The sequence below is a fragment of the Lipophrys pholis genome, assembly GCF_963383615.2.
Source record: "Lipophrys pholis genome assembly, chromosome: 11".
NCBI lineage: Eukaryota > Metazoa > Chordata > Actinopteri > Blenniiformes > Blenniidae > Lipophrys > Lipophrys pholis.
Window position 1 is genome coordinate 28752157 of NC_137631.1, and position 24038 is coordinate 28776194.

The window sequence follows — 24038 nt, forward strand, 5'->3', positions numbered from 1 at the left end:
GAACCTTCCACACTTTCTTTGCCCTTTTTTGCTTTTAATTCGAAGAAAATAACATTCGTTTTTCCTGTTTGTCGCTGCTTCTCTTATTGTTAAGGGGTCGGACGGATGTTCGTCCTTCGCGGGCGGTTGAGGGGGGGTGGAGGGGGGGTGCGGGCCCTGCGGAGCTTGAAGCCGGCGGAGGGAATCCTGCAGCCGGCTGTCATGTGAGCGACAGGCCGGTGTGCGGAGCTCTGGAGGATCTTAGGACACGTTGTGAAGTGTGCATCCGCCGGAGAACGCTCTGTGCCCGGGGAGAGGAGCCGGTGGAACCGGGGGGGGGGGAAGGTGAGTGTGTATTTATTTACCTTTTTCTGGCTTTGATTCTGTCAGATTAAATGTTGAGAAAGTGTTTCAAATCATAATCTGGAGCTGAATTTGCCTATTAATAAATTAAACTCCAGTTTAATTGATTATTGGACTGTTTTCTTCTTTTTGTATTTCTCGTTTCTTCCACCAGATTTTTCTTGTTTTATTTATTCATGTGACGTTCTGGAGCCATTTTAATCTAATATATAGATATAATCTCTAATCTGTGATGATTGATGGTTGATAATTTGATTGGTCCAAAACATTTGGAGGCATTTCTGCTCTTCTGTAGTCATTATTTTCTTATAATTTTATGGTCCTTTTTTAAAAAAAAGAAAAGCTTTTGTGGTCTTTTTGGATCTTTGTAAAGTCGGATTATAATCTGGGGTCAAATGTCTTCCAGCTGTTCTTTAGTAGCACTTTGAAGAGAATTACACGAATCTTCATTACATGAAGCTCTTTACGTCTCAGCATAATAGGATTATGCAGAACCTCCCCACTCCATGCAGAACCCCCCCCCCCCCCCCCCCTCAAAAGAACCCCCGACACACACAGAACCCCCCCATGTTGAACCATGTTGAACTATTGGGCCATGGCTTTAGTCTGAGGGGGGTCCGGGGCTTCCCCTGCAAACATGTAGACAAAATGGCCCTTAGACATTGATGTATAGATGTATTGATGATGGACTTATGATTCATTCTGGACGACTAAACACGACTTTGTGACGTGATTAAATTTGACTTCCTAACAGAAGTTATTTCCTGTCCTGCTGACCGTTTCACTGATGCTTCCTGTTTCCTGTCTGGCTTCTTTCAACCTTTTGTCTTTGAAGGTAATGGCTTATTTTCATTGGTGATGGTTTCCAGTTGTACCTGTACCTGTACTTCACGTACCTGTACTTCACTCACCTGTACCTGTACCTGACTCACTTGTACCTCTACCTGACTCACCTGTACCTCTACCTGCTCTTCACTCACTTGTACCTGTGCTTCACTCATCTTAACCTGTACTTGACTTACCTGTACCTCACTCACTTGTACCTGTACCTCACTCACCTGTACTTCACTCATCTGTACCTGGATCTCAGTCACCTTTACTTCACTCATCTGTACCTGGATCTCAGTCACCTTTACTTCACTCATCTGTACCTGGATCTCAGTCACCTGTACCTCACTCACCTGTACTTCACTCATCTGTACCTGGATCTCACTCACCTGTACTTCACTCATCTGTTCTTGCACTTCACTCACCTGTACCTGTACTTGAGTCACCTGTACCTGTACCTGACTCACCTCTTTATACCATGTGGTATCAACTGACCAATCACGTTGCTCGTTACTGGGCGTAATGCAAAACTAGAAGTCGGTTACTCATTGTGACAGTAGTGACAGTCATAATACCCAGATTGTAGACGTCTTTGAGCCAAAACACTATTTTTTTCAGTCCTCTTTCTTGAAAGTTGACCGTCCAAATAAAGGCTGGACGGCTCATTGCCTCAAACAATGGTTGGGGGGGGACAGCATCATGGAGGTCAGAGAGACTGGTCAACAGGAGGTTAGAGAGAGCGTAATGTGGCACTCCCAAGAGGCTGGTCAACAGGAGGTTAAAGTAAGCATAATGTGGCGTTCCCAGGAGGCCGTGACACTGGAGCCTCCAGCGTGACGCCAGCTCGCCCCTCGGGTTTATTTTTATCGCTCTCAGAGCTGATGCAGCACCAACCGCCTGTCGCCCCCCTTATAAGTCAAACATTCCAGGAAGCGACGCTCAAGCGAGCCGCCAGTGGCAGCGTGAGACATTCTCAGGTTATCGTCTGGAGGCCAGCCAGCTCACAGGAAGTCCAGATGAACACAGGAAGTCCAGATCAACACGGGAAGTGAAGATCAACACGGGAAGTCCAGATCAACACAGGAAGTCCTGATCAACACAGGACATCCCCATCAACACAGGACGTCCCCATCAGCACAGGAAGTCCCCAGTCCTGATCAACACAGGAAGTCCTGATCAGCACAGGAAGTCTTGATCAGCACAGGAAGTCTCGATCAGCACAGGAAGTCTCGATCAGCACAGGAAGTCCTGATCAGCACAGGAAGTCTCGATCAGCACAGGAAGTCCCCATCAACACAGGGCCAGCTCGCAGGAAGTGGAGCATGTGGGCAGAACTGCTCCTGTAATCTGAGATTACCGGGTTGGAATATTCCAGGAATCATGTAGCATTTAGCATTGTCCCTGCAGGAGTCTAGTGGTTAGCATTTAAATGTCGTTGTGGTCTTACAGGTGGAGGTCAGCTGGAGGTCACGTAGAGTTTGTGATGTAGCGATGGCAGACACGGAGGACGAGCGGACGCTCCATGCTACCCGGCTCTTCGAGACCTTCGTCCAGGCATCGACCTGTAATGGGACTCTGGCGGCATTCAGGATCCTGGTCCGGCAGCTGGACCTGGACCCGCAGGACCAACAGAACTTCTACCCTCGTCTGAAGGACGCCGTCCGGTCCTGGAAGTTCCAGGGTCTGTGGGCCAAGCTGGATCAGAGGGCCCGGCAGAAGGACTACACGCGGACTGACACCAGCATGAGGACCAAGGTGAGACAGTATTGTAATAGCATAGCAATAGCATAGCGATACAATAATAACAAAGTCATAGCATAGTGAAAGCGTTGTTGTTACACAGTATTGTTTTAGGTTGTACTGCCTGTTTTCTGTCTAACAAAAAATTAAAAAGACAGTGTGGTGATAGTATACAGATAGCGGTAGCATAGTGATAGCATGGTATGGTGATAGCATAGCGATAGCATAGCGATAGCATAGCGATTGCGTGGCGATAGTATAGTGATAGCATCCCCCAATGACCTCTTCTTCCTCTTCCTCATGCTCCTCTTCCTCAGTGTCTGATCGTAGGTGGAGGACCGTGTGGTCTGCGTACAGCCATTGAGCTCCGCCTCCTGGGTTGTCAGGTGGTGCTGATGGAGAAGAGAGACAGCTTCTCCAGGAACAACGTTCTCCACCTCTGGCCGTTCGCCATCCACGATCTCCGAGGCCTCGGTGCCAAAACCTTCTACGGGAAGTTCTGCGCCGGCGCCATCGACCATATCAGTGAGTCTTCCTGGTGGGTGGAGTTGGTGTGTGAGTCTGAGGGTGGAGGTTAACATGCAGGTAGGTGGAGTTAAAGTAGGGGTGGTTGGAGTACAAGTACAAGTTGGTGGAGGTGGGTTGATTTAACATACAGTTGGGTGGCGTTACCATACCGGTGGCTGGAGTTAATATAGGGTTGGTAGAGGTGGGTTGAGTTGACACACAGGTGGGTGGAGTAACCCTACAGGTGGATGGAGGTGGGTGGAGTTAATGTAGGGTGGATGTAGTTGACGTACGGGTGGCCAGAATTAATGTAGAGGTGGGTGGAGTTGACATAGGGGTGAGTATAGTAACTGTGCAGGTGGGTGGAGTTGAAGTAGGGTGGGTGTGGTTGACGTAGGTGTGGGTGGAGTTAACGTACAGATGAGTGGAGTTGACATACAGGTGGTGTTTCAAGGTATCCGTCAGCTCCAGCTGATGCTGCTGAAGCTCAGTCTGATCTTGGGGGTGGAGGTTCACGTCAGGGTGGAGTTCATGAAGCTGCTGGAGCCTCCAGAGGAGCCGGAGGGTGAGCACATTCACTTTTTTACACATTCACTTGTTCACACACTCACTCAGCTGGAGAGTATCCACTCACTCCCTCTCTCTCCTCCGTCAGGTGTTGGATGGAGGGTGGAGGTTCGTCCCTCCACTCACTTCGTCTCCGACGTCAACTTCGACGTTGTGATCGGAGCCGACGGACGAAAGAACACACTGGAGGGTGTGTGTGTGTGTGTGTGTGTGTGTGTGTGTGTGTGTGTGTGTGTGTGTGTGTGTGTGTGTGTAATGATTACGTATTGCGCTAGCAGGATTTTCACGTACGGAGTTCCGGGGGAAGTTGGCGATCGCCATCACGGCAAACTTCGTAAACAGGAACACGACAGCCGAGGCGGGAGTGGAGGAGATCAGCGGCGTGGCCTTCATTTTCAACCAGAAGTTCTTCCTGGAGCTGCGGGAGGAGACAGGTGACCTCTGACCCCGGACCTCTCTTCTGACTGCTCTTCTGACCTCTTGTCTAACTGCTGACCTGTGACCTCAGGAATCGACCTGGAGAACATCGTGTACTACCGAGACCACACACACTACTTCGTCATGACGGCGAAGAAACAGAGTCTGATGGACAAGGGAGTCATCCTCAATGTAACACACACACAATACACACTGTAACACACACTATACACATTGTGACACAAACACACACACACAACGCACACTGTAACGAACACACAATACACACTGTAACACAGCCACACAATACACACTGTGACACAGCCACACAATACACACACACACACACTGAGGGTCCTCTACTTCCTCGTTACCAGGACTACCAGGAAACAGAACGACTCCTTGCCGATGACAACGTCCAGCAGGCGGCGCTGCTGTCGTTCGCCCGCCAGGCCGCCGACTTCGCCACGGACTACCAGCTGCCAGCGCTGGACTACGCCATCAACCACCGCGGCCGGCCGGACGTCGCCATGTTTGACTTCACCAGCATGTACGCTGCCGAGCACGCCGCCATCGTCAGGGAGCGGCGAGGGCGGAGGCTGCTGGTGGCGCTGGTGGGGGACAGTCTTCTGGAGGTCAGTGACCTCTAACGTCTGACCTCTAATGTCTGACCTCTTTCTTTTTAAAGTGTGTGAAGAACTTTGAAACTGTATAAAAGTGCTGTAGAAATAAAGTTAGATTTTTATCTGATGGTAACCGTGGCGATGATGGTTACCATGGTAACCACGGTGATGGTGTTGCAGCCCTTCTGGCCAATGGGGACGGGCGTTGCTCGCGGCTTCCTGGCAGCATTGGATGCTTCCTGGATGGTTCGAGGCTGGACGCTTGGTCGACCACCGCTGGAGCTGCTGGCTGAGAGGTGACTGCTCTTCATCACTCCTCTTCCTCTTCCTCACTGCTGGCTGACTGCTTTTCATCACCACTCTTCCTCACTACCTCTTGCTCACAGTTCTGGTTCTAGACCTGCTGGTTCTGGTTGTAGACTTACTGTGTCCCCCCCAGGGAGTCTATCTACCGGCTCCTGGCCCAGACCACCATCGAAAACATCAGTAAAAACCTGGACCAGTATTCCATAGACCCGACGACCCGGTACCCCAACCTGAACCCCTGCTGCGTGCGCCCCCATCAGGTCAGTCTGGACCTCGTGACCTGGTCCATTGCTGAACCCGGTCCAGACTAATATCTGGTCCTGGTCTCTGTGGTTCTGGTCGTCAGGTCTGCCACCTCTACATCGACGGTCTGCAGGAATCAGGACACCTGGACCGAAGACGACCTGGTCTGGACCCAAGAGGACCCGGATCCGTCAAGGAGTCCAGGACAGGTGAACTGGACCCGTTCTTGTAGAACCAGAGCCAGGTCAATCCAGGTTCTGGTTCTGATTCACACACACACACAGAGCTGAGTTTGTTTTTGTCAGCAATTGATTGATTGATTTTTCAGCTTCCAAAGAAGCAGATGACGACTTTTCTTCTGTAACGACGCATGACGTGACGAACCTGAGGAAGAGGATCCCCCGGGTAATAATCCACAGTCCTAATTCACATTACATAATATGGATTATTTAACCTGGATTAATTAATCTAGACTGAGGCTTTAAAAATATCTGGATTATTTAATCTGGATTAATTAATCTAGACTGCGGTTTTAAAAATATCTGGATTATTTATTCTGGATTATTTAGTTCAGACCAGTGGTCCCCAATAAGCAGCCTACGGCCCAGAGATTTGGCTCCCCCGCACCATGTCTGGCCTGGCTCGGGTCCGGCCCACTCTGGGTTTTGGCCCATTGGCTGCACCTCAATGTGAAAGTGCAATTTGTGAACAAAAAGCGCTGCTCTATTATGTTTGGACCTCATCCCACACCGTAGTCATCAGCTAAAATAATCTGACTAATTACAGGGCTGTTCTGCTCGGACGTCCACGGATGAATTTCCTGACCCACAAAACCCCCCGCCATCGAGCAGAGAGCCAGTAAGTCAAAATGAAACGGAGAACAACATGACCTGCAGCGTGAAAAAGCACGAAGTCGAACAGGAAAACCGTCAGTTCAACTCTGACCGAACTGAAGAGATGAGTTTCATATTACCCGACCATACGAAGGCTAAACCCACCAGCTGGAAATGAATGCCGACCGGAGCTGTGAGCAAAGTGGATCATCTGGAGCGGCACGTCAACACTTTAACACCAACTACCCTCTGAAGTCCCACTGCCGCAGAGAGAGCACAACAGCGGCATCGTTGCTCGTTCCATGGAACCTTGCCAAAGCTAAGAAACCATTTGCTGATGCTGAGTTAATTAAAAAAAATGTGCAACTGATATGGTTGATCAAGTTTTAAATCCCAATGAGAAAAGCAAGAAATCGGTTGTGGAGCTGTTAAAGCAGGAGCCGCTGTCTGGAGATGCGGCTACGCGAGGAGTGGAGTGTTCTCTAACCCTGATCACTGACTTAAAGGAAGCGGAATCCAGAAACAGACTTTCTGATGCACATCTTGGCCTCAGGATGGCGCCAACGGGATACAGGCCCGACATCAGAGCATGGTGAGTGAGTCCATTCATTCTTGCTGATTTGGCAATCTAATGGTGTATCAGAATAAAAATACTGCTGGAGGGCCGACACTGAGGACTATTACATATCACTAACATGTTCTCTCTCTCTCTCTCTCTCTCTCTCTGTCTCTCTGTGTGTGTGTGTGTGTGTGTGTGTGTGTGTGTGTGTGTGTGTGTGTGTGTGTGTGTGTGTGTGTGTTCTGCCTCTGTCTCTCAGTGGAAGAGAAGTTGTCGGTGTGAAGCCTCCTGCCCTGATCCATTGTCATCGAGTGGATCTGTCTTGTTTATCTGTCCACTGTCCCCTCACACAACCACAATCGCTGAAAGCCGCTACCTCTGAGTCTGGTTCTGCAGGTTCCTCGTCTGAGTCTGGTTCTGCAGGTCCCTCCTCTGAGCCTGGTTCTGCAGGTCCCTCCTCTGAGCCTGGTTCTGCAGGTCCCTCCTCTGAGTCAGGTTCTGCAGGTTCCTCCACTGAGTCAGGTTCTGCAGGTTCCTCCACTGAGTCTGGTTCTGCAGGTCCCTCCTCTGAACCTGGTTCTGCAGGTCCCTCCTCTGAGTCAGGTTCTGCAGGTCCCTCCTCTGAGCCTGGTTCTGCAGGTCCCTCCTCTGAGCCTGGTTCTGCAGGTCCCTCCTCTGAGTCTGGTTCTGCAGGTTCCTCCTCTGAGTCTGGTTCTGCAGGTCCCTCCTCTGAGCCTGGTTCTGCAGGTCCCTCCTCTGAGCCTGGTTCTGCAGGTTCCTCCTCTGAGTCTGGTTCTGCAGGTTCCTCCTCTGAGCCTGGTTCTGCAGGTTTCTTCCTGTTGGAGGGAGTTTTTCCATTCCTCCGTGGCTCATGTGGATTTGTTGGGCTTCTCTATAAAAGTGCCCTGAAATGACTTTGTTGTATTTGGCGCTATATAAATAAATGAATTGAACAACAACAATAGAACTAATAAGTTCATCTATACAGCAGTTTCTATATTTCAAATTCAACGAGGCCACAGTTAAAAAGAATAAATGGATGAAATGAGAGAACAGAAACAAATGCAGCAGTGAAACAACAGCAACAGTTTTATTGTGAAATTTAAGCAGTAACAGTGAAAATCTCTCCCTGTATTCCTGTCTGTCTCTCACTGTGTAAATAATTAAATAGTTGGTTTAGATTTATTTATGTGACCCTCAACATGAGTTTTGACCATCCCAGGCTTAGTAAATAATAATAACAATATTGATAGTAATAATAGTAACCTCAATTAAAACAACTTTTACTAACGTAGTGGGAATAAACCCCAGATGTTCCGGCCCTTGGTTTGGCGTACTTCACATATTTAGGCCTTCGGGGGAGACTAACTGAGGACCCCTGCTCTAGACTGAGACTTTAAAAAAATCTGGATTATTTAATCTGGGTTATGTGATCTGGACTGACTTATTAAATCGGCATTATTTAATTTGGACTAACTCTGGATTATGTCATCTTTGTGGTGTTTTCATGTTGCAGGACAAGAAGAAACTCGACGACGATTCAGAGAAAAAGCGACGGCGAAGAGGAAACCGCTCCCCGAGCGAGGTATCATTAATCTGTGGGGGGAGCGTCGCATTTCCATTACAACGCGGCGGAGTGTCATGTTTCCATGGCGACATGGGGAACGTTGTTTTTCCATGGCGACATGGAGCATCTCCTTCTTCCATGGTGACGTGAGGAGCGTCGTATTTCCATGGTGACATGGGAGGCTCATGTTTCCATGACAATGCAGGGAGTGCCATGTTTCCATAGCGGCGTGGGGAGTGTTCTGTTTCCATGACGATGGGGGAGCTGCGTGTTGTGTAATAAACATCAAGGATTGTGCAATAAGCATAGAGGATCGTGTAATAAGCATCGAGGATCGTGTAATAAGCATTGAGGATTGTGTAATAAGCATTGAGGATTGTGTAATAAGCATCGAGGATTGTGTAATAAGCATCGAGGATTGCACAATAAACATCAGGTATTGCATAATCAATGCATTAGTGTTTTCTTTCATTTTTATTTTCTCTCTTTCTGTTCTTTTCTTTCTTTCTGGCCCCCCCACACCAGGAACCACCCGGTTCTCCTCCTCCGTCTCATTCCTCCACACCTCAGGAGGATGAGGAAGAGGAGGAGGAGGGAAAGAATCCTCGTTTTGCCAAGCCGAAATCGCCACCCCCTCCTCCTCCTGTGCCCCCTCCTCGCCCTAAGTGGCAGGTATTTCCCCCTCTGTTACGCTTCCTCCTCTTGCTCCTCTTCCTCTTCTCACCTCCAACCTTCCTTCCAGCCCTCCGTCTATCTCCGCCTACTGGAGGATCATTCTTACCCAGAATGCACCTCTCCTGAGCCCGCCGTGGCTGTGGGCCACTCTGCTCCTACCGACAGCTTGGGGGTGCCGTTGCAGCAGGTGACCCTCCATCAGGAGTCTGAACTCCACCCGATGTGTCCGCAGACCGAAACCCCGTCGGGTGGAACGCTTTCCAGGAGGAGCATCAAGGAGCGAGCGTCCCTGCTGTCGGCCATGTTTCTCCCTCCCTCCTCGTCTTCCTCCTGCTTTTCCTCTTCCTCCTCGTCTTCTTCCTGCTCTTCCTCCTCCTTCTCTTCCTCCTCCTCCTGCTCTTCCTCTTCTTCCTCTCCTGACAGAATAGAGTTAGCACAAAGTGCTCACGTGAAGGTAATTTTCCAAACAAAAACATTGTTATTGAATTAAGGCAGACCACACACCCTTACTCTGACCACGCCCACCCAGGACACAGACCACACCCACCGATCCAGACACCCAGGACACAGACCACACCCACCGACCCAGACACCCAGGACACAGACCACACCCACCGACCCAGACACCCAGGACACAGACCACACCCACCGACCCAGACAGCACCCGTACTCAGTCCACGCCCACCTATGATCCAGACCACGCCCACTGATCAGACACACTTGACTCGGACCACACCTGGAACAGACCACGCCCACTCAGACACAGACCACGCCCACCCTTTTCTCCTCTTCATTCAGCTCTCAGGAAGCAGCGATCAGGAATTCCCCCGAACGAAGCCACAAGCTAACAGTTGTCCGACTGGAGCTGCTAGCTACGTTAAAGAGGTACTAGCTAACTCCTCGGATACGTCACTTCCTGTTTCGCTGCTTCTTCTCCTCCTGACTTCCTTCTTTCCTCGTTTATTCTGCCGGACGCTAACCGTAGCGTATTGTCGGAAAGGTTTCGTCTGCCATCGACACTAAAGCTCAGCTACTGGCCATCTTGTACGAGACTGACCACCGGCCCAACGCCACGCCGGTGAGAGGCATGCTGGGAAGAACGCAAACTCTGAGCAGTTATCCGTCCAACAGTTCCAACAGCGCGTTTGCTTGGTACATGCTTGATGTGTGTGTGTGTGTGTGTGTGTGTGTGTGTGTGTGTGTGTGTGTGTGTGTGTGTGTGTGTGTGTGTGTGTGTGTGTGTGTGTGTGTGTGTCACAGTGTGTGTCCAGGACGCACTCCCCTCGCGGCCTCGGTGACGTCTGTCATGTCTGTACGAAGAGAGTTTACGTGATGGAGCGTCTAAGTGCCGACGGCTGCTTCTTCCACCGCCAGTGTTTCCGCTGCCATGCGTGTCGCCGCACGCTGCAACCGGGCGCACACGCCTTCGATTCCCAGCAGGGTGTGCTTCGTTACACACACTTCAAACTAAACTAACTTTGTTACACACACTTCAAACTAAACTAACTTCGTTACACACACTTCAAACCAAACTAACTTCGTTACACACACTTCAAACTAAACTAACTTCGTTACACACACTTCAAACCAAACTAACTTCGTGACACACACTTCAAACCAAACTAACTTCGTGACACACACTTCAAACCAAACTAACTTTGTTACACACACTTCAAACCAAACTAACTTCGTGACACACACTTCAAACCAAACTAACTTCGTGACACACACTTCAAACTAAACTAACTTTGTTACACACACTTCAAACCAAACTAACTTCGTTACACACACTTCAAACCAAACTAACTTCGTGACACACACTTCAAACCAAACTAACTTCGTGACACACACTTCAAACCAAACTAACTTTGTTACACACACTTCAAACTAAACTAACTTTGTTACACACACTTCAAACCAAACTAACTTCGTTACACACACTTCAAACCAAACTAACTTCGTGACACACACTTCAAACCAAACTAACTTTGTTACACACACTTCAAACCAAACTAACTTCGTGACACACACTTCAAACCAAACTAACTTCGTGACACACACTTCAAACTAAACTAACTTTGTTACACACACTTCAAACTAAACTAACTTCGTGACACACACTTCAAACCAAACTAACTTCGTGACACACACTTCAAACTAAACTAACTTTGTTACACACACTTCAAACCAAACTAACTTCGTTACACACACTTCAAACCAAACTAACTTTGTGACACACACTTCAAACTAAACTAACTTTGTTACACACACTTCAAACCAAACTAACTTTGTTACACACACTTCAAACTAAACTAACTTTGTTACACACACTTCAAACCAAACTAACTTCGTTACACACACTTTAAACAAAACTCACTTCGCTCTTTGGCTCCATTTCCGTTGCAGATAAAGTCTTCTGTAAGATTCATTACATTCAACACCAACGTGACTCCGACCGGAGCAGATTCTCACGGCATGACGTAAGTAGTACAGTTACTAGTTACTTCTCCCAGAAAGTAACTAAAGTACTCCGCAAAAGTAAATAGTTACAGGGGAAAGTAACTATTGCGTTACTGTTTTTAAATTGCAATATGTCTGAGTGTGTGTGCCTGTCTGTTCTATCGTTCATTCTGTCGTTCATTCTGTCGTTCGTTCTGTCGTTCTGTCTGTAGGAGGATCACAGCAGTGTGTTGTCGTCGTCAGAACTCGTCCCACCTGCAGGTTCGTTATCGCCTCTATTGAGACGCAGCCAGACAACAGTTGCTTGTGTTTTTGCATAAAAACAAATACAAACAAACAGAAACAAATACAAACAAATGAATACAAATAAATACAAACAAACATACAGAAACAAATGCAAACAAACAAGTACAAACAGAAAAAAGAAAAACAAATACAGATAAACAAATATAAAGTTACAAATAAAAACAAAAATAAATAAAACCAAACAAATAACAACTAAAGGCCCCTGAACGTTGCCTGATTGCCCCTGAATGCTGCCTGATTGCCCCTGAACTTTGCCTGATTGCCCCTGAATGCTGTCTGATTGCCCCTGAACGTTGCCTGATTGCCCCTGAACGTTCCCTGATTGCCCCTGAACGCTGCCTGATTGCCCCTGAACTTTGCCTGATTGCCCCTGAACGTTGCCTGATTGCCCCTGAACATTGCTTGATTGCCCCTGAACGTTGCTTGATTGCCCCTGAATGCTACCTGATTTCCCCTGAACGTTGCCCGATTGCCCCTGAACGCTGTCCGATTGTCCGATTGCCCCGATCTGACTGCTCCTCTCTGATTGGCTCTCTTCCAGAAGCAGGCCCCGCCCCCTCCTCCTCCTGAACTTCCTCGTAGTCCCTCCTCCACCTTTATTGTAGATCTGTAAATACATGAAAATAAATCATTTTGATTCAACCTGAACGATCTGCATCGTCGTTTGTTCAGTTTAGGACAAAAACATTCACACATTCATCTATTCATCTATTCATTTATTCATTTATTCATTTATTCATTTATGCATTGATTCGTTTATTTGTTTATTCGTTTATTTGTTTATTTGTTTATTCATTCAATAGAACGATCAGGACTCAGATTAACCTCAAACTGCAGTCTGAGCCTTGGGTCAAAGGTCAGAGCAAAGAGGTCAGTGTTGTTCCTGGACACTAGAGGTCACCAGAGGTCACTCGCAGTCAGGGTTAGGGTTAGAGGTCAGAGGTCACTGTTGGGTCTTCTCTCAGTCTTCCCGCATTTCCTCTGATCTTCTTGAAGATCTTCCAGAAACCCAAACTGGGTGAAGGAGTGCAGACTGTGACTCTCTCTCCTCTCTCTCTCTCTTTCTCTCTTGCTCTCTCTTTGTGTAGACCAGGAGGACCTGGTCCCGTCCTGGGGGGTCTTAACGGGGGGATAAGACTCTCCCTGTCCAGGGTCCAGCCGCTCCACCGACTGCTGCAGTGAAAAGCAGTTCTGTGTGGACAATTGACGCCTTCACAGCATCACCAGAAAGGACTGGAATCCCCTCCCCCATGTCGACGGCACCCTGGATCCTGGGTCCGCCTGGGTCCACCTGGTTCATCTCCTCAACCTGCAGAGCGACTGGCAGGTGGAACTGTCCCCCGAAGCCAAGTCTAAGACCGCGTTTACCATTGGTCAGGGACCGTGGTAGTTCTGAGAGAAGCCTTTTGGCGTCGCTGGAGCAGCTGGTTTCCAGAGTCCTGGCCGACCCTGGCCCGGGTCAAGACCTGGTTTGAGACCAGAGTGGTCGGAGGTGTCGGCTCAGAGCAGTAAAAGAACAATGAAGGTCGTACCGCTTCCAGCTGGACAACATCGATCTCCGTGATAGGCTGCTGTATTGGTGGTGGCAGGCTCCGGGGCACGGAAACGACATCCTCCAGCTGCTGGTTCCCCAGGCGTTCTTGGTGGAGGATCCCTGGTGGACGGCACCTGGTGGACAATAACTGGAGGACAAAACCTGGTGGACGGCAACTAGTGGACAGTAACTGGTGGACGGAACCTGGTGGACAGTAACTTGTGGACGCTACCTGGTGGACGCTACCTGGTGGACGCTACCTGGTGGACGCTACCTGGTGGACGGCAACTGGTGGACAGCACCTGGTGGATGCTACCTGGTGGACGGCACCTGGTGGACGCTCCCTGTGGACTGCACCTGGTGGACAGTAACTTATGGACGCTACCTGGCGGACGGCACCTGGTGGACAGTAACTTGTGGACGCTACCTGGTGGACACTACCTGGTGGACGGCAACTGGTGGACAGCACCTGGTGGATGCTACCTGGTGGACGGCACCTGGTGGACGCTCCCTGTGGACTGCACCTGGTGGACAGTAACTTATGGACGCTACCTGGCGGACGGCACCTGGTGGACAGTAACTTATGGACGGCACCTGGTGGACTGCACCTGGTGGACAGTAACTTGTGGACGCTACCTGGCGGACGGCACCTGGTGGACAGTAACTGGCGGACGGCACCTGGCGGACAGTACCGGGTGGACGGCACCTGGTGGACCGTACCTGGTGGACAGTAACTTGTGGACGCTACCTGGCGGACGGCACCTGGTGGACAGTACCGGGTGGACGGCACCTGGTGGACGGCACCTGGTGGACCCAGGTCAGGTCAGTCCCAGCCTTACGTGTTGAAGTTCTGTGTTTCTGATTGTTCTTTTACTGTTCTTCGTTCCTCTGTCATTTTTGTCTGTTGGTTCATTTAGCTGCATTTTGTGTGAAATGAATTGAAGCTCCGAGCGATAAATCTGAGAAATCTTTCCTCTGTGCCTTTAAGCATTATTATTGTTATTATTTTGTTATTATTATTATTTTAGTTTACCAGCGACAGCTCTTCTTCAGCACAGGAAGGAGCATGTTTACCCTGAAATGAGGTTTTGTAGAGGAAACCCTGAGTTTCTACTGGCTCCTCCCACCTGAAGCTCCCAGAAATAATTTTAAATAATTTCTCTAATATTGGTAAAGCAACAGTGTGTAGTGTAAACAATTGCTTTTATTTTATTTTATTTTATTTTATTTTATTTTATTTTATTTTATTTTATTTTATTTTATTTCATTTCATTTCATTTCATTTCATTTCATTTCATTCTATTTTATTCTTTATTTTCTGTATATGGTCACAATCTAAATGACTAAACTCTAATAAAAATAACGACTCAGTAGAATATTAACAGAGGACCAGTTCAAACTACATCTTGTCCAGGATTATTAATTAAGTAGCTACTGAATGAATATTGTTTTATTTTGATATCCTACGTCAATTTAAATACTAAATTTAAAGTGATGAGCAATCAGAGCAGATCTGCCTTCCCATTCTGAAAGATGTTTTTATATATTATGTTTAGCTGCGTCCGTCCTCCGACTGAATTGATCCTCAATGAAACTCACATTTTACACTATTTATTATTTCTGCCTGTCTGCTGCCATCTTCACTTCAATGTTCAGTCAGTAGAGGAGAGCGTTCAAACTGATGTGTTGACTCTGGCAGCAACTTCCTGTCAGTCCGTTCTTCTCCTCTGCTGCTGCAGCGCTCGTACTTTATTGTGAAAGAACTGGGTTTAATCTGGTACTTTACTGTGAAAGAACTGGGTTTGATATTTGTTGTTTTTTGTTTTTGTCGCGCTGTTTTGTGGAAGTGTTGTTTGTTGTGTGTGTTTGTGTTGTTCGCTGTGTTGTGTTGATTGTTGTCTTGTGTTTGTTGTGCTGTTTTCTGTGTTGTGTTGGTTGTTGTATTGTGTTTGTTGTATTGTGTGTGTTGTGTTGTTAATTGTGTGTGTTTGTGTTGTGTTGTTTATTGTGTGTTTGTTGTATTGTGTGTGTTTGTGTTGTGTTGTTTAATGTGTGTTGTTTGTTTTGTTGTTTATTGTGTTGTGTTTGTTGTATTGTGTGAGTTGGTTGTTGTGTTGTGTTGTTTATTGTGTGTTTGTGTTGTTTATTGTGTGTGTTTGTGTTGTTTATTGTGTGTGTTTGTGTTTAATGTGTGTATGTTGTTTGTTTTGTTGTTTATTGTGTTGTGTGTGTTGTATTGTGTGAGTTGGTTGTTGTGTTGTTTATTGTGTGTTTGTGTTGTGTAGTTGAATGTATCCATTTAGGCTGAATGTTCCAGTTTGACTGAACTTTTGTTTGAAGGATCAATAAAAATAAACTCAACAAATTAAAAAACGTTTGTTTGTGTTTCTTCAGAGTTAAAAACACTTTACATCGCATTTTATTCTGCGTGACGAGCTAAGAGCCCCCCCCCCCCCCCCCTACACACACACACAGACACACACACACACACACACACACACACACACACACACACACACACACACACACAGACACACACACAAACTTGTGGGCGGAGCCTCCTGCAGAACGTGTGGAATTCCGTTTCCGCTTTAGGGAGTGGAACTCGGAACTCGGGCTGAGATTTTCCTCCGTCAGTTTGAAGCTTCTCCTCCACCTTCATCTTCATCACCACCTCCTCCTCCACGATGGCCTCGTCCCCGCAGAAGTCTCCGTCCTCCCCCAAGTCCCCGACCCCCAAGTCGCCGTCGTCCAGGAAGAAAGACGATTCTTTCCTCGGAAAACTTGGAGGAACTCTGGCCCGAAGGAAGAAAGCGAAGGAAGGTAACCACACTGTAAATATACTGTTAAATCAACTGTTAGAAACTAATTACACTGTCAAAATACTGTTAAATCAACTGTTAAAAAAGTTAAATGACATGTTAAATCAACTGTTAGAAACTAATTACACTGTCAAAATACTGTTAAATCAACTGTTAAAAAAGTTAAATGACATGTTAAATCAACTGTTAGAATCTCTCAAAAACTGTTAAAAACTTGGAGGAACTCTGGCCCGAAGGAAGAAAGCGGAGGAAGATAAACACACTGTAAATATACTGTTAAATCAACTGTTAAAAATTTTAAATCAACTGATAAAAACAAATTACACTGTGAAAATACTGTTAAATCCACTGTGAAAAATGTTAAACATTTTTAAAAAACTGTTTAAACTGTTAAACTGTTAATAAAAAAAACCCAGAAAGTGTAGGAAAGAGGAGAGCAGGAGAAAAGACTTCAGACAAGACAAGCTGTTTCCATGTGAGGAGCCAGGAGGGGGGGGGGGGCTCCTCCTCTTCCTCCTCTTCCTCCTCCTCCTCCTCCTCCTCCCCCTGAAGACATGCAGGAGGCAGCAGAGGTGCATCTTGAGTAAAGTTAAAGAGCAGTGGAGGTAGAAGAACAACATGCTGGGAGTTTTACCACATTAAAGATGAGCTGCAGCTCCGGAGCATTGTTATTGATCACTGTACTATAGATCGTGTGTGTGTGTGTGTGTGTGTGTGTGTGTGTGTGTGTGTGTGTGTGTGTGTGTGTGTGTGTGTGTGTGTGTGTGTGTGTGTGTGTGTGTGTGTGTGTGTGTGTGTGTGTGTGTGTGTGTGTGTGTGTGTGTGTGTGTGTGTGTGTGTGTGTGTGTGTGTACATAGTGTCGGAGCTGCAGGAGGAGGGAATCAACGCCATTAATCTTCCTCTCAGCCCGTCACACTATGAGCTGGACCCCGAGGACACCATGCTGGGTAAACCCTGTTCATCCATTCATCCATTCATCCGTTCATCCGTTCATTCGTTCATCTGTTCATCCGTTCATCTATTCACCCTGTTCCGTCCTCCAGAGGAGAACGAGGTTCGCACCATGGTGGATCCAAACTCCAAGAACGACCGGAAACTTCAGGAGCTGATGAAGGTTCGTCTTCTTCACATTCTGCACTTGATCTTCTCTTCATCTTCCCTTCACCTGAACTTCATCTGCTCTTCATCTACCCTTCATATTCTGCTCTTCATCTGCTCTTCATCTGCTCTTCATCTGCTCTTCATCTACACTTCATCTGCTCTTTATCTGCTCTTCATCTGCTCTTTATCTGCTCTTCATCTACTCTTCATCTACTCTTCTCTCTTATGTTCTTCTTCATCTATTCTTCATCTCTTCTTCATCTGGTCTTTATCTCTTCATCTCTTCTTGGTCTGCTCTTCATCTCTTCTTCATCTGCTCTTCATCTTTTCTATGTTCCTCATCTCTCCTATGTTCTTCTTCATCAGATCTTCATCTCTTTGTCTGCTCTTTGTCTGCTCATCATCGCCTCTTTCTCAGCACTTCATCTGCACTTCCTCAGCCCTTCCCCGACTCTTCGGCGGCCCTTCCTTGGTTCTTTGTCTGCTCTTCCTCTTTGTTTGCTCTTCCTTGGCTCTTCTTTCTGGTGTTGACAGGTCCCTGTGTCTGCAGGTTCTGATCGACTGGATCAACGACGTGCTAGTTGGCGAGAGGATCATCGTGAAGGATCTGGCTGAAGATCTGTACGACGGCCAGGTTCTGCAGAAGCTCTTCGGTAAGAAGAGCCGCTCCTCCTGACCTTTGGCCCCTGGATGCAGATGTTCAACTCTTCTTTAGCCCTTTCTCAGCTCAGAGGCTGAACGTGTTGACCGCAGGATGAACATGTGAAGCCTCTCTCTTGCAGAGAAGCTGGAGGGTGAACGGCTGAATGTGGCCGAGGTCACTCAGTCAGAAATCGCACAGAAGCAGAAGTTGCAGACGGTTCTGGAGCGAATCAACGACTCGCTGAAACTCTCCGCCAGGAGCATCCGCTGGAACGTCGACTGTGAGTATCAGATGAAAGGGTTAATCCACGCTAACTCTGGATATGAAAGGGTTAATCCAGGCTGACTATGGCTGTGAAGGGCTAATCCAAGTTGTCCACCTGTGAAGCTTGAAGTGAAGGTTGATCGAATTCAGGAGCAGCTTCTGGACACCGGGTGGCAGCAGCGAGTCACGTTTCCCTTTTCTTTCTTTTTTCTTTTTTTCTTCACCACCTGGTGCCACGGAGTGGAATTGCACGAGTGAATTTATTCGGACTGTTCATATCAAAATGTCCGACGAGGATTTTGTTGTTTTTGTTTGGTTAGCGGTTCACGCTAAGAGCATCGTGGCCATCCTCCACCTGCTGGTGGCGCTGTCACAGCACTTCAGAGCGCCAATCAGACTCCCGGACCACGTTTCTATCCAAGTGGTGGTCGTCCAGGTCGGTGAAGGCTCCGCCCACTTCCCGTCGTGTTCGGCCGATCAATCGATCGATTGGCTCGATCGATACAATCAACTGATCGATCCGATCGATTGACCGAACTTCCTGGTTTGTGTTTCAGAAGCGAGAAGGTATCCTGCAGTCCCGACAGATTCAGGAGGAAATCACCGGAAACACCGAGTGAGTCGCTGACACATTGTGAAGTGACGACGCGTTAACGTAGCAACTTCACCTAGCGTCACAGTAGCATCGTGTTAACGTTAGTAACATTACTGTTTGACGGTGACCTTGAACAAACTGAAGGTCGACATTTTGACGAGTCTCGACCTGACTAAGAGAAACAACACACATACACACACACACACACACACACTCCGTCTTCCTGCAGCCTGACAGCAGCAACCAGGGAGATAACAGCAGGCCAACACACACATTCAGTCATGCTGGATGGCTAATCACACACACACACAAAACACAGCACCAGAACGGTTGCCCAGACCTGCCTGCCTTTGCCATCATGGATTTGTGTGTGTGTGTGTGTGTGTGTGTGTGTGTGTGTGTGTGTGTGTGTGTGTGTGTGTGTGTGTGTGTGTGTGTGTGTGTGTGTGTGTGTGTGTGTGTGTGTGTGTGTGTGTGTGTGTGTGTGTGTGTGTGTGTGTGTGTGTGTGTGTGTGTGTGTGTGTGTGTGTGTGTGTGTGTGTGTGTGTGTGTGTGTGTGTGTGTGTGTGTGTGTGTGTGTGTGTGTGTGTGTGTGTGTGTGTGTGTGTGATTTCCTGCAGTGTTTCTTCCCTCCAGGACACATCTGACCCCTGTCCAACAACAACAACATCGTCACGGGAACCGCCAATAGACACACACACACACACACGTCTTCATTGTACCGAGCTCATGTAGGGATTCGAGGAGTGAGTCTCTGTGTTTTGTTGTGAGTCTGACGCTGGTTGTGTTCTTCTTTCAGAGCGTTCTCCGGCAGACACGGTACGTTAACATCACAGGTTCTATTCACTGCTGATAGTTTCCTTAGGCTGTGTTGTGTTGTGTTGTGTGACATTGTGTGGTTGTATGTCATTATGTAGTGTGTTGTGTGATAAAGTGATGAACTGAATGTGTGTCCACAGAACGCGACGCCTTCGACACCTTGTTTGATCATGCTCCAGATAAACTCAACGTGGTGAAGAAGGTGTGTGTGTGTGTGTGTATGTTTGTGCGTGCGGTCTGACCTCTCATGAAATTAAATGGGTCCTGGGACCGAGCCCTGTGGCACACCTTCAGTGACCTCTAAGAAGGAGAATTGGAGCCGATCGACTGGATCCGTTTGACAGGAAGTCGACAAACCAGCTTGTTCGGAGTTTCTGATCTTAGTTCTAACAAGATGACAGTGAACCTCAGTGACCCGCTGTGATCAACAGTGATCCACTGTGATCAATTGTGACCCGCTGTGATCAATAGTGATCCGTGTGATCAACAGTGACCCGCTGTGATCAACAGTGATCCACTGTGATCAATAGTGACCCGCTGTGATCAATAGTGACCCGCTGTGATCGATAGTGACCCACTGTCATCAACAGTGACCTGCTGTGATCAACAGTGATCCACTGTGATCAATAGTGACCCGCTGTGATCAATAGTGATCTGTGTGATCAATAGTGACCCGCTGTGATTGATAGTGACCCGCTGTGATCAACAGTGACCCGCTGTGATCGATAGTGACCCGCTGTGATCAACAGTGATCCACTGTGATCAACAGTGACCCGCTGTGATCAACAGTGACCCGCTGTGATCGATAGTGACCCGCTGTGATCAATAGTGATCTGTGTGATCAATAGTGACCCGCTGTGATCGATAGTGACCCGCTGTGATCAACAGTGATCCACTGTGATCAACAGTGACCCGCTGTGATCAATAGTGACCCGCTGTGGACAGCTTCCTTTGAAAGATCAATAGGTGTGTGAGTGTTTGTGTTTCAGTGTATTTGTTAGTGTGTGCGTGTTTTAATGTGTGTGTTTGTTTGCTTTTTAGTGTGTGTGTTCTAAAACAGTGTGTTGTGTTTTCAGACTTTGATCACGTTTGTCAACAAACACCTGAACAAACTGAACCTGGAGGTTTCTGAACTGGACACTCAGGTATAATCCAGATAATAGTACAGATTGTAATCCAGATTATAGAGCATCTTCCTCCAGATTATAATCCAGATTATTCAGTTTGCAGACGGAGTGTATCTGGTCTTGTTGATGGGACTTCTTGAAGGTTACTTTGTTCCGCTCTACAACTTCTTCCTCACGCCGGAAAACTTCGATCAAAAGGTAAAAACCGATCGATCTGATCGATCAGTTTCTCAAAAGCAGGAAGTGATGACAAAGAACTTCCTGCTTTATTGTCTTTAAGTGTTAGAAAGTTATAGGGTGCTTCCTAATAGTCCCTCCTATCTCCTAATTGTCCCCCCTATCTCCTAATAGTCCCTCCTATCTCCTTTCCTATCCACTTCTCCTTAACCCCGGACGTGTTTAAGTGATAAGGAGCGTTGGAATTCTCACTAAACTAAGGAAAGGAGCCTCAATGCTTCCTTTAGAACCTCTTTTATCCTAGGAACCACTGATGCTTCCTTTAGAACCTCCTTTAGCCTAGGAACCACTGATGCTTCCTTTAGAACCTCCTTTAGCCGAGGAACCACTGATACTTCCTTTAGAACCTCCTTTAGCCGAGGAACCACTGATGCTTCCTTTAGAACCTCCTTTAGCCTAGGAACCACTGATACTTCCTTTAGAACCTCTTTTATCCTAGGAACCACTGATGCTTCCTTTAGAACCTCCTTTAGCCTAGGAACCACTGATGCTTCCTTAAGAACCTTCTTTAGCCTAGGAACCACTGATGCTTCCTTTAGAACCTCCTTTAGCCTTGGAACCACTGATGCTTCCTTTAGAACCTCCTTTAGCCTAGGAACCACTGATGCTTCCTTAAGAACCTTCTTTAGCCTAGGAACCACTGATGCTTCCTTTAGAACCTCCTTTAGCCTAGGAACCACTGATTCTTCCTTTACCAAAGGAGACCAGCTCATGTTCCCCCACAATTCCTTGCGACAACATTTAAAGGAACCCGCTCATCGGAGCTTCAGGGAAACTCAGGATGACTGAAAAAGGAGCAGATCATGTAAGTTACCAAAGTAATAATCTGCCTAGAACCACTTGAAATCATCTAGGACCCGGATCCCAACTAGGAATGTTCTGGATGTTGTAGAACCAACACAGTAAAGTCCAGTTTTAGTGCAGCCTGTTCTCACTCTGATTGGTTCTTTATTCACCTGCAGCCGTTTCCCTTTAGTTCCTCTTTTCCTTTGATTTACATTCAAACCTTCAGATATTTGACTTTATATCAGAGGTTAGAACCTCAGAGGAACGTGAGAGGAACCACCCAACACCTTTCCTCAGCTCTTTTAGGAAGCCTCCTAACACCTTTCATTAACTCCTTTACTTCTCCCCTTGGATGACGTCACGGGGTTAAGGAAAAGTAGAAAAGTCTGAACATCATCTCTTGGTTTACCCATTTCTGTTGTGTGCCTGGTTACAAGTGTTTTTTCCAACTGGTATACACACACACACACACACACACACACACACACACACACTCTCACTAACTGTTTGTGTGTGTCTCTCCTGCAGGTTCACAACGTTTCCTTTTCCTTCGAGTTGATGCAGGACGGAGGTCTGGAGAGACCAAAGCCCCGAGCTGAAGGTGACCCCCCCCTGACCTTCGACCCCCCTGACCCTTGACCCCGACCCCCCTGGAGGTCGTGACCTTCATTCTTCTTCTCTTGCAGATATCGTGAACTGCGACCTGAAGTCCACGCTGAGAGTCCTGTACAACCTGTTCTCCAGGTACCGCAATGTGGACTAGACCAGTCCAGGTCCTGGGGCACCACCTGCATCCCGATCCAGGTCTTGCACTGGTCCAGACCCTCCAGGTCCAGATCTTCACCGCAACCTTCCACAGTGTTATAATTATCCCTGCTAATCCCTCACACGAGTCTTTTAAAGAGAAATAGTAACTGTTTCATGTCTCGATGCTTCGTTTCCTTCACTTTTGACCAAAAATTGTCTGTTTTCACGTTTTAACGTATAAAGTTTTTACTTGTTTCACATCATCAAACGTGTCTTTTCTTTTTTTCATCCCGTGAAGCTGAAACGTGGAGCAGCTCGGTCCGGAGCTAACCGGATTAGCCGTGGCTAACTGGAGCTAGCCTGGTTAGCCGAAGCTTACCAGGCTAGTAGTTAGCCATGGCTAAGCGGGCTAGCGGTTAGCAATTGCTAACTCGGCCGAGCCTGGTTAGCCTTAGCTAACCGGGACTAGCGGTTCGCCGTGGCTCACCGTAGTTATTCTGACTGTCTGGATATGGTGTGGCGTCCCACAGGGCTCCGTGTTGGGACATAAACTCTTCATAATGTACATCAATGACATGTGTAAAGCAACTGTACCAGGGAAATTTCTATTATTTCATGATGATACATATATATTATGTACCGGTGAGGATTTGCATCAACTTTTTGAATTAAATCACTTCACAGCTAAATTAAATTAAATGATGGGTTGACAATAAATTATCATTAAATCTATAAAACAAAAATCATGAACTTTGGTAAATACAAAGCGACCAGTCGGGATGGACCAGGGGTGGACCAAAACACGTTTCAAGGAGTGATTACTGACGACAACATTTGCAGGAAACCTTGAATAAACAAGTTAAAACTTTAAAATGCACTGATCTGCTGGAGTTCAAAACCATTCAAATATTGTACAAAGCAAAGAAAAACTTATTGGGAAATATCCAGAAAGTGTTGAGTGAGTGGTTATGATTTCAGATGTATAAAGTGAAAAGTTTTCATCTGTGGAGTAAAGCTGTGGAATAAAGTAGGAATGTAGATAAAACTAATATCAAATATAATTCAGTTTAATGGTATAATAGTTCATATTGTGAGCGTTTGATCATTTAATAGAGAATATTGAATCAAACTGATTATTAAAAAACATCTGAGCAACTGTTGGTTTAAACTAAGGAACTTTCGTCACTGAGGTGTTGACAGAGGGAGGAGTCAATTAGTGTTTGAGGGGGAGGAGTCAATTAGTTCTTGAGGGGGAGGGGTCAGTTATTGTTTGAGGGGGAGGGGTCAGTTAGTGTTTGAGGAGGAGTCAATTAGTGTTTGAGGGGGAGGAGTCAATTAGTGTTTGAGGAGGAGTCAATTAGTGTTTGACCGGGAGGGGTCAGTTAGTGT

The 24038-nt window shown here is 47.1% G+C and overlaps 2 protein-coding genes across 3 annotated transcripts; both read left to right on the forward strand.

The window, feature by feature from the left end:
- Positions 1-124: 124 nt before the first annotated feature.
- LOC308116776 (F-actin-monooxygenase mical2b-like) lies at positions 125-12619 on the forward strand. 2 transcript variants are annotated; one of them, XM_080475162.1, is made up of 22 exons: positions 156-324; positions 2620-2925; positions 3228-3435; positions 3872-3982; positions 4073-4174; positions 4263-4418; positions 4493-4593; positions 4779-5036; positions 5205-5320; positions 5464-5590; positions 5677-5782; positions 5902-5978; positions 6360-6431; positions 8482-8550; positions 9058-9204; positions 9275-9661; positions 10006-10092; positions 10193-10285; positions 10468-10648; positions 11614-11687; positions 11880-11928; positions 12515-12619. In XM_080475162.1, the coding sequence occupies exons 2-22, from the start codon at positions 2662-2664 to the stop codon at positions 12541-12543; spliced, it is 2814 nt and encodes a 937-aa protein (XP_080331288.1). In that variant the 5' UTR covers positions 156-324; positions 2620-2661; the 3' UTR covers positions 12544-12619. The 2 variants fall into 2 exon arrangements, with proteins under 2 accessions (XP_080331289.1, XP_080331288.1); XM_080475163.1 differs by lacking the exon at positions 6360-6431 and having other exon boundaries at positions 125-324.
- A 3349-nt stretch (positions 12620-15968) lies between these two features.
- Positions 15969-22915, forward strand: LOC308116789 (alpha-parvin). The gene is made up of 13 exons (XM_080475184.1): positions 15969-16330; positions 17188-17277; positions 17374-17444; positions 17982-18084; positions 18214-18354; positions 18659-18774; positions 18896-18954; positions 19733-19752; positions 19893-19954; positions 20829-20897; positions 20976-21077; positions 22431-22503; positions 22589-22915. The coding sequence occupies exons 1-13, from the start codon at positions 16195-16197 to the stop codon at positions 22663-22665; spliced, it is 1119 nt and encodes a 372-aa protein (XP_080331310.1). The 5' UTR covers positions 15969-16194; the 3' UTR covers positions 22666-22915.
- Positions 22916-24038: the final 1123 nt, after the last annotated feature.

Excerpts from the sequence above, each read along its gene's own strand:
- LOC308116776 (XM_080475162.1), top strand. The coding sequence starts at position 2,662 with ATGGCAGACACGGAGGACGAGCGGACGCTCCATGCTACCCGGCTCTTC. Across the intron at positions 5,591-5,676 it reads GCTGCGTGCGCCCCCATCAG|GTCTGCCACCTCTACATCGA; the intron begins GTCAGTCTGGAC and ends TCTGGTCGTCAG. Across the intron at positions 10,286-10,467 it reads ACCGGCCCAACGCCACGCCG|TGTGTGTCCAGGACGCACTC; the intron begins GTGAGAGGCATG and ends TGTGTGTCACAG.
- LOC308116789 (XM_080475184.1), top strand. The coding sequence starts at position 16,195 with ATGGCCTCGTCCCCGCAGAAGTCTCCGTCCTCCCCCAAGTCCCCGACC. Across the intron at positions 16,331-17,187 it reads AAGGAAGAAAGCGAAGGAAG|TGTCGGAGCTGCAGGAGGAG; the intron begins GTAACCACACTG and ends GTGTGTACATAG. Across the intron at positions 19,955-20,828 it reads AACTCAACGTGGTGAAGAAG|ACTTTGATCACGTTTGTCAA; the intron begins GTGTGTGTGTGT and ends TTGTGTTTTCAG.